Here is a 10,612-nt window from a genome sequence, read left to right as displayed (position 1 = left end):
GGTGGGTCAAAATGTTTAATAAAAAGGACTTTGCAGTTAAGTACCGTATTACCCTAACTACTGAACAGAACAGCGACAATTTTTTTTTCAAAACTTATTATTGAGCTTCTCTTTAAGATAACTTGTAGTAAGGATATTTTCCGTGTTATTTTCCAATTTAACAAAATCTCAAATTTGAAGAACAAAATAAAGCTGAAAACCCAAAATTTTAAATAGCAAGGTATGACAAATTTCATATAATGTGAAAGGTCCTTTTTAATACTAACATTTTACATATTTAGGTTTTCTTTATATCTCTTACCGTTTAAAAATTGCAGTAGAATAACATAATTTTCTATGGTAAAATTATAATTAGTTTTCTAGTAAAACACGTTGCACTTATTTAGTACCAAAAAATTTTGATATTGTAGGATTAGCCACTTTGCCGTTAATTTATGAATTAAAAACCATCCCAGATACAAACCAAGTATGGTATGCGGATGACTCATCATGTCAAGGAAAATTTTATAATGTGACGAAATGGTGGGACAAATTACAAGAAATTGGGCCTAAATATGGTTACCACCCACAAGCTCACAAAACCCGTTTGATTGTTGGTATGTGGACATCCTCAACATGTTTGCTAACAAGTTTACTCACTTGATGTTGCTGGATAAAGTGCTGGCTGTAGAACTGTGTTGACTTTTATCCTTCATTTTCTTTCTTGGAGGTTCGTCTCTGTCCAAATCATACCTTCTGAAAAGAAAAAAAAAACAAAATGTTAGAGAATACATAAAGAGTAAGTGGTTGTGTCCACGAGTGTGTTGTTTTTTTCATGCTAGCTTTGAGACTGATAAGTAGAGTGATATTTGAGACTTGAGGTGTTTTTGCGATTTTATAATCCCTGCAGTATTTATCACATCACCATTGATGTGTTGTTTTTATGTGTTAATATGTAACAAGAAAGAAAAGCTTAGGTTAGGATGAGTCAGTTGAATTAATAAGGAAGCTAAATTATTCCTTATTAAGGTTAATTATTAGGGTCCTTATTAGGGTTAAGATGTAAGATCACTTGAAAACAGGAGGTTTCCTTTCCTCCTGAAACGTAGTGCAGTTAAAAACAGTAGGGATAGGAAGTCCAACTATTTCAACTTAAATTAAATCAGTACCATATCCTTCACAATGATGAACTTAAAAAACACTAACCAGCCAAATCCCAATAGCCATCAAATAAATGTCCTTTGATAAAAAAAAACAAATTAAACTGGTTTGGTATTTTTCCTTACAAGTTGTACAAATGAATTGCTATACACTTTATTAGACTCTCAATACAATCAAGTTCTTTTGGAAAGTATTGTTGAAATTCCATAAGAAGTTAGAACCAAGAAATAATTTGAGAAGCTGGCAGCAACAGAGCAAACTACTGTTTGGGGAAATTACTATACCGAACTGATGTCTTAATTACGCTAGAATCTAGGAGGATTAAACATTAAGAGTCCTTGGAGCCTAGACATTCAGCTCGTAAAACAATTAGAGAACTAGATATTTAAATAGCAATCACTCTGGAGTTTGAAAAAATATTTTGAGAGGACAATAACTCTTCAGCGGCTGTTTGAAATTAACGTTGCTCTTATGGCAGGCAAATCCAAGATGGCCGTTAGCTTCCATGGACTCCCTTGGAGTACAATTCAAAACTACTAAGTACATTTCTAATCCCACAGTATTTTAGATATAAAAATTATAATCACTTTGGCGTTAGAAAAACTATTTTTGGACGATAAATAACTCTTGAGCAGCTGTTTAAAATTATCCAAGATGGCCGCTAGCCTCCAAGGACCCTTAAGGGGAGGACACGCTCAAGTTTCACTGGAGGGGCAGAAAGATTTCACTTTTTACTCAAAGTTTATTTGATATGACTTAACATTAAGCTCTCATAATAAGGCTCAATATTACATAAAAAATCCAAAATTTAATGGGTAAGAAAATGTTTTACTTTTTATGGTTTCAATTTAATTGGAACAGCTGTGAGTGTAATAAAAGCGAACACTGATTTGATTTTTTTCTTGACTTTGGCTATTTCAAATTACCTGCCTAGCACATAAATGGCTTGAAAAGTAGCAAAAAATTTGAAAAAGTTATAATAAGGAACTCTAATTTAATATTAATTTCACCATCCAAATTGGATTTTTATTTAAACCTAAACTTAATAAGCTTTTTTAAATCTGTAAAACAAGTTAATATGGTTCTTTTATTTAATACTCCAATTAAATATTGGTGAATATATTATTTCTATTGCGAGAAACTCTTAGGGAACAGAAATAAATTGATAATTTGTATAGATAGGTACATGATATTTATTTCAAAAAGTAATATAAAAAAAAGTAATTTATTTATTTTAAAGTAATCATATGTTTAAGGTCCGAGATGATTCTTCCAACTTTGATCTCCAATATAATAATTTTTGCAGGAAACAATTACACCATTCAATAGGAAATTTAATTTACTTGAAGAATGCCATCAGTGAGTAACATAGGTGTTTAAGTTTAGCGGCAATTTTAATTTGAAACTGCTCGCATCTTGTTTTAGCCTATTTCTCCCTTGTTATAGCGGCGGCCACTACGAACGTGTGAAAATCACGTACGTTCAGCGTAGCGGTTTGCCAATCTACGGCTCCGCGTGCCCCTCTAGTGTTCTGCTAAAGCTGGCTTCACGGCAACATGTATATCCCTATTCGCGTGCCCTCTTGTTAATGTTTAATCCTCCTAGGCTAGAATAGTATTGCACCGACTTTTTCGGTACAACCCTCCAACTGACAGCTGACTTACTCTCTCCTGTTGGGTTTGATTTCAATCCTCACATCATCTAACATGGATTTACTGGAACTGGAACTATAGTTGGAACTGGAGTAGGATCCACTGGTTACTGTCTCTGCTTTTTCAAATCTTTTCCTGAAAAAAATTAATGTTCTTAGGTAAATTTTGTCTCCTTTGCCATAAAAAAGGACTGCTAAAGCTAATGGTTTTCAAAACTATTTATTTGTTGTAGTTGTATGTTATTCCACACAACAAACTATTCTGTTGTAGGATTTTTGAGATTTTCGCAAAGTTTTTGAGTCCCCAACAAGAATCACCGAAATAAAAACAAAAAGTTAAGTTTTATATCCCAGTAACACTTCACATACAAAATGAATACTTAAGTCATCAATCGAACTAACGTCAATTTAATTATGTGCATGTTTAGCAGTTGCAAGTACTATTCTTTAGTGACAAAATTACGTATAAATGACACCTAGGCCTAATGCTATCTTTGAAGTAGGAAGTTACCCTTTGCCCTAGCTTAAATCTTATAGCTCAACTATAAAAAAGGGAATTGTATAACAAAATATATTTAAGCTAAGATAACATACTATTTAAATTAAATGACGATGTAATTAAAATAGCCCTCATTGACTAGTTATTAGGTTGGTTAGAAATCGTAATACTATCTTGTTATTTTCTCACATTCTCGATGCAAGACATTTTCGGCAAACAAAAATGACAACGCAACTCAGCACAAGCATTTTTAATCGATCCATTGTTGCAATAGGTCAATTCTAGATGAATTTTCTTATCAAAAACATTATCAATAAAAAATACATAATTATCGGTCTAGGAATAAAACTTAAAGTAGATCCAAACCACAGATCACATTTGTTTCACATGAAGTTTAATATGATTGTGTGCAATTATCCTAAATGAAAAACATTTTGTATTGTGTGAACTGTGTTGTCACATATTCATCGTTGAACCATTGTTTTATAAATTTCTATGATGAAGGAATCAAATTGATAAACAGGAATTAAATTGATAAGCAGATATTATAACTTGTTTCATGGAGGGGAATGTTTCCTATTAATTAACATTGTAACAATAATACACCACTTAAAAACACAATTTTTGTGTTCACAGGCCACAATAGTATTTAAATCAAATAATATAAAAATATTGGTTGTAACTATTTAAGCACACAGTATCAAATCAAATCAAATCGAAAATTCTTTATTTATTTCATGCACATAGGTACATATAAATATTGTCAAAAAATTATATTAAAAATACAGCAGTCTCTGAACCTTATCTATTTTAACACAATTTGTCCTGAAATATACTTTTTAGTTCTTTTGTGAACAAAGGTGGAAAAACTCATCTAAAGATTATATTAGTTTGTTATACATACTTTTTACTGCTCTTGGATGAAACCTCTTCCTCAACACTGCGCGATTTGTGGTATCCAGAAGACTCCAATCTATTGAGTTTGCGCCTAAAACATTATTAACTTTAGATCTTGAATGATGACCTAAATCCCAAATCAATACCTTTTAACAAAAACCATTAGCCTAATAAGATTTTCTATTGCTTGATAATTTTAACAGAACCTGTTCACTAACAGACAAATGACTCAATAATGTTTATTTAAAATAATGTTCATCGCTGAATAGGGCTATAGTAATACAGAGATAAAAATCAGCTCTAGGTCCCCAAAAAAATTTGGAATAATTAAATTTGAAATAGTTTTTTCCATGTTTAGAAATTTGCTTAAATTTAAAAATATTGAATGATAAAATTACATTGGAAATGGGTGAACGAGATTAGAATCTTGAGCCGCACTGTGCCGTTTAGAGTCTAGCCTTAAATCCCAAGTGATCAACTCACAAAACGAGTTAAGTGTGGCTTTTAATCTAGCAACATTATCATGCTTGCAGTCTGTATCGAATATAGATACATTTGACATATATCTCTTGTTAGTATTATTGCATGGAATGGCTGCATTATGAATATTGCTGGAAAAGGTAGTGTCTGGCTTATGAATATTGCTGGTCTTACATCTGTTGCTGTCACTTGGATATGAGCCTTGGGGGAGTGGTTCTGATAGGTTGGTTGAAGGATTTGGTGAGTTAATATCCTTAAACGTTACAATAAATAATCTTAATTTTGATGATGAAAAATAATTTATAACATGAAATCACAAAAAAAAAACTGGGCTACCATTGCTGCTAAATGTTGCAACCCATTTAAAGATCAAAATCACCAAAAATGTACAAAGACAAAGACCTTAAGAAATGTTACAGACTGGATGTGCTTTCTAGATTTAGAAATAAGTAATGGGATGAAAAATATAAGATAAACGTAGAAAAAGTATTTATAAGAAATTTAAAGCCAAAAAAGAGGTTTTACAGTGTAGTAGTAGAAGTTTAGATGACTCATTCACAGATCCTCAGTCCTCGATAGATTTTTTAAACAAGTCACTGGAACTTATTGGCGAATGGCGAATCGCCATTTAAAAAGAAAAAAAGTTCTGTGCCTAGCTAAACGTAAAAAAAACTTGAAAAAGTTAAGTTAAGCTTAGAAAAGACTCTTACCAGAATTAAATCAAGAAGAACCATCTGTGGTTATACTAGAAGAATCAGAAAAATACAACAACTTAAAAGAAAAGTTGCCGTTACAACAAAAATGAGTGAACGAATGACAATTTTGTATGTTTTACCTTTGAGCTGGAGCATAAAAAAAATCCAAGATGAGTTTGGGGTAAGCAGTTATTTAGCCAGAGCAGTCAAAAAAATTGTTAAGGAAAAGGGGATACTCTCTACTCCTAATCCTAAACCTGGAAGAACATTAAATGATAATATTGTCAGCCAAGTTAAAGACTTTTACAATTCGGATGATGTTAGTAGAATGATGCCAGGAAAAAAGACTGTGTCTTTATGAAAGCTGATGAAGGAAATTCTACCTATGTTCAAAAACGATTGATTTTAGCTAATTAAAAAAAAATATATTTCAGTTGTTTAAAGAAAAACTCCCAACAAGTCAAATTAGTTTTTCAAAATTTTGTGAGCTTAGGCTCAAAAACTGTACATTAGCTGGTAAAAGTGGAACACACACTGTTTGTGTATGTACATTACATCAAAACACAAAGTAAATGATAAATGGAACAAAAATGAATATGCTTGTCTTTGATGATGACTTCTCTTTGAAGTCTTATCATTTTTGCCTGGCTAAAATAATGTGCAACCCACCTTCTCAGCACTTATATGAATAACTGTAAAGACTGCCCAGGTGCTACCACTTAAAGACATGCTGACTGCTAAATTTAATGAGGAGATGATTGACCAAGTGACATACAAGAAGTGGGTTACTGTTGATAGATGCTTGATGAAAACTGTAGTAAACAACACAGACAATTTTATTGAAGATTTTTTAATACTTAAAACCCGTTCATTTAGGGTCATTGACAGAATCAAAGGACACCACACCTGCACTACAGAAAACCTTATACATCAACTGGAATGTCAACAATGCCAGGCCCAATATATAGGCAGAGACAAAAAACACTCTAAAGAGAAAGAATGAATGGTCACCACCAAAAGAAAACCCTGTGGCCATCCATGCCAACAAACACAGCATGGACTTTGATAGTTGCTTCACAACTAAAGTCGTAAAATCACTTCCAAAGGATGAATGGAACCCTTCCATGTTAAGAAATTGGGAACTGGCATTCCAGTATATAACCAACTCCAGAACTCCCCCAACCTTAACCTAAGATAAACCTGTCCCAGCAGCTAGCTAAATACATAATAGGCCAAGTGTGTCTATATAATATGTGTGTGTGCATAAAGTTGTGTACATAGTTATAAATAGACTAATAATATGTGGCAACCCTGCATAGTTGACAGCAACCATTTTGTAATTTGTAAACTCTTTCTCTACACTTGACAAAGTCCCTCAGGGGACGAAATATTGTGTGCACAGTGTATTTTCTACATGTTCTATGGCCTACAATAGTATGGCCCTATTGTTAGCTAACAGTTTAAGTCATAGCAGTGTTTTGTGATTGTAGGCCTACTTTATAATGTTATACAGTACTCACTCCCGCTCTTTGGTTTCACTTGGTACTTCTCTGTGTTTAGAGTGACTTGAGTAGGGATGTTTGGTATACATTTCATGTCTAGAAACAATAATGTCCTCTTCTCTTCTAACAAGGTCACTGCAACATAACATTTAATCATTAATAACAATTTAGGGTTCTCTGACAGAGAGTTAAACATAATTACATGAGATTTATTTTTATTCCACACAACATTTCTTAACATGTTTGTTCATATAGTATTACTTAGTCCCATCACAATAAAATAAGAGGTCCATTTAAATATTTTTACAATTTCTCCCCTTTGTGTATTTTATTTAGAGATTTGTCAATAGCAAATTTAGTTCATCCTCGATAACGATACCTAAAAAATCTCTTGGTTTTCGACACAAGCATCATGATACACCTGACAGGTACGATTGGCTACTAACTTGGCTGCTAGATTAGAGGTTATAACTGTTGGCTATATTTACAACAAAATCATGCTAGGTATATACGTGTACCATGGTTTTATGCTCATCAAAATCTTATGCCATAAGTTATATCAGATCTGGGTATTTTACGCTCAAAATTAATCTATAGCTTTCCCATGATGATAATTTTATAACAGTTTGATTTTTCATCTGAGAATGGTGTTTCGTGTGCTTCAAAGCAAGAAATTACATTGCTGACCTTTCTTTCATTGCTTTTAGGTGTGGCAATTTTAGCAGAAATTTAAAATTGAATTCCAAACTTTAACTTTTCCTATTCAATGTCTGGTATCAATATCGATATCAGCTCTCGACAATGGATTCTCTATCCTAGAACACCAATTGTCAAAGAATAGGTGGTATCGAGAATCAACACATCTCTAAAGTCAGTCATTCTCTAATCACACGTCTCTTCCATTTTTTTGTCCATTCAAACTAAGTTTAAAAAACACCCCTGCAGTTGTAAAACGTATGGGTGATCCATTACAACCCAACCTAATGACTTTTAAAATAAATAATACTTAAAATAAAAACCATAGGTTTTTTCATAAACAGCTGCCTTAGTTAAAATTATGCAAACAAATTATAAAGACGCAAACAGTAAAAGTTACAATTTAGGATCTGGTTCTTGAAAAAGATGTGTCAAAGAAAGATTGAAGTAGGCCTCAAGAACAGAAGGCCATTTGGAATTTGGAGCAGGATCATAGCATTATTTAAAAAATAAATAGGCTACTGTAATACAAATGTTCTTAGTAGATTTGTTTTAATGCTGTTCAGAACTAACAGAATATGATTTTCCAATATCACGGTAACAGAGGAATATGTTTAGCATTATTGTGTATTAACCCTATATATTTATGTACCACATCTTTGGTATGTACAAAAATAAACAATTACTTACTCAGTCTTGGGCTTCTCATAGAACCTTTCTTTGGAATCATTGAAGCGAGGTGATCTTTGTTTTTCTTCGAGATTGTCTGAGTCACTTTGAGGTGGAGAGCCGTGGTAGGTAACTGTACGGGTCGTATCTGATGTATTATGTGGCCTATGAATGGCTTGGACAATAGATGAGTAATTTGTAACTTGCGAGGAAACAAGACGTGGAGGCGGAACTCTGCATCTAAACAGACAGAACGACAGACAACGTCATCATCACCCATACTTTCTATTCATAACATTTTCTATTTTGTACCCTACACTGTACAGGGTGAGCAGAAAATTTTTTAAACAAGAAAAATAGTGAAAACCGTTTTGAAAATGTTAAATATTATATTCAAACATTTATAACTCTCAAAATGCTAAATAAAATAAAAACACTGAAAGATACTATGTCTCCATTAACGCATTGAAGTTAGGAGTAACAAAAATGTATGGACTGAGTGGTACTTTAAATCTATGGTAGTGAGCAGTGTGGGAAAACTGAGAAAAGTACAGTTTAGTGCAGCCCCTAAATCATGACACGTTCTCTGAGTACAATCTGGACTCTTAATTTTCTCAAGCAAGCTAGCTGAACTATATTTATAATTCCTTTTTAAAAATTCCTTACTAGCCAAATGGCTTTCCTTAAAATATAATTTATCTTTTTTATAATAATAATTTTTTTTTTTTAGAAACTGCTAAAACTTTTTTGATTAAAAACTAATAGAAAATCCCTTAACTGTGGTGTACAACTCAGTAAAATATTGAAATCTTGTGCATTGTAAATATACTCATAGGACAGGAGTTATACCTATCGGCTGATTCTGATGTGGGATGTGGACCTCTGGATCTATCCTCGGAGGATTTGTTTCTGTACGATGATTTTCTATCGGCAGGATATGCCAATTCTTCATACAGCTGTCTATATCTTGTTTCACTATCCATACGTGTTCCTCTCCTTCTATCCTCTCCTCTAGGATCATTAGACGATGATTTCCGTTCCTGATGTTCAGGCTCTTGAAATCTTGCTTTTTGCGACTCCCCTCTTGGATCATGAGAGGATGGCCTCGTCCTGCCACTTTCTTCATCTTTGAATCTTGGTCTCTGACCTCCTATAACACACATTAATGTTATTTGATTAAAGTTTTCTAACAGGGTCATCTAATGACAGGTTGTCTAACAGACCGAACTTCTGGTTTTCCTGGCCCGCATAACCAATTTAGAGTTGAGCCCCTCAAATAACAACCTACTCACGTAATAATCAATATGGTACGAGTCAGAAGAAAATCGTATGTTAAATGTACATCAAATATGTCGTTTGTTGATATGTACATCAAATTAAAGATAACTGATAGGAAATACAATGCCACAAACTCAAACGGACAACTTAGTAAAAAATTGCAGCCGTTCAAAGATTTCTTTAATTTACCATGATACGCTACCTCCTCAGGGTGCCCACTACAGGTCAGAAGAAAATCATAAACGTAAGTGTTTACGCCAGAAGATTATTCATTTTGTTATGGTTGCAAGATGGATCAACCTATGATTCATGACGATGAAATACGTTGACCTGAAGTTACATGTACCAATGAAGATAATGCAAACACCGAGCCATGGAGGACCTATTCATTGTGGTTAGGAGGGAATTGTTATAATCCTGAAGAGTATTCATTTCTTTGTATAAATATTCAATATCCTAGAAGTAATCACATTATATATACAGTGTGTAAATTAAGTATGGAAACAAATCTGTATTTTTAAAACCGAAATAGATAGAAATATTCTATTTGTGGCAATAATAGTTAACAAAGATTCCGCAATTTTTCACATGAAAAATATTTTTTTACCCCCCTAACAGGGTAGGTGGTAGGGGGTGACTTATTTTTTTCAAATAGCAACCCCTATTGAGTGACCCCTCATTTTGAAGGGTTTGTCAAAAGAAACACAATGACGCAAATCCGAGGTGAATATCTCACTCCTAGCTAACATGGCGGATATTCCAAAATGGGCTTTTTTTTTACAAAAATTAAATTTTTCATTACCCACCATTTAGGCTAGGGGTGAAATATCTACCTCGGGTTTGCGTCATTCTTTTTCTTTTAACAAACCCTTCAAAATGAGGGGTCACTCAATAGGGGTTGTTGTTGAAAAAAATAAGTCACTCCCACCCCCTACCCTGTTAAAGGGGTTGAAAAAATATTGTTGATTAAAAAAATTGCGGAACCTATGTCAACAATCAATTCCACAAACAGAATATTTCTATCTATTTCGGTTTTAAAAATACAGATTTCTTTCCATTATTTGTGAAATTTGTGCTTTTCACGTACAATAAATCAAATTTTGGA

General features: G+C 33.1%; 1 protein-coding gene across 2 annotated transcripts in view; it reads right to left on the bottom strand.

Annotated features, from left to right (window-relative positions):
• LOC128998771 (uncharacterized) overlaps window positions 1-10,612 on the bottom strand; it is an 80,395-nt gene that overhangs the window by 53,835 nt on the left and 15,948 nt on the right. For both annotated transcript variants that reach the window (XM_054425118.1, XM_054425119.1), the window contains 6 exons: window positions 9,079-9,379; window positions 8,251-8,469; window positions 6,883-6,999; window positions 4,195-4,278; window positions 2,805-2,927; window positions 640-735 (listed from right to left, as the gene is read on the bottom strand). In XM_054425118.1, the coding sequence (XP_054281093.1) occupies window positions 640-735; window positions 2,805-2,927; window positions 4,195-4,278; window positions 6,883-6,999; window positions 8,251-8,469; window positions 9,079-9,379 (940 nt within the window). The remainder of the gene's footprint in view (window positions 1-639; window positions 736-2,804; window positions 2,928-4,194; window positions 4,279-6,882; window positions 7,000-8,250; window positions 8,470-9,078; window positions 9,380-10,612) is intronic.

This window comes from Macrosteles quadrilineatus, unplaced genomic scaffold (genome assembly GCF_028750875.1).
Source record: "Macrosteles quadrilineatus isolate MER2022 unplaced genomic scaffold, UCM_ALF_1.0 Scaffold_7__1_contigs__length_78375512, whole genome shotgun sequence".
Lineage (NCBI taxonomy): Eukaryota > Metazoa > Arthropoda > Insecta > Hemiptera > Cicadellidae > Macrosteles > Macrosteles quadrilineatus.
The sequence above is the reverse complement of the archived record's forward strand: the minus strand, read 5'-3'. Positions and strand labels throughout refer to the sequence as shown.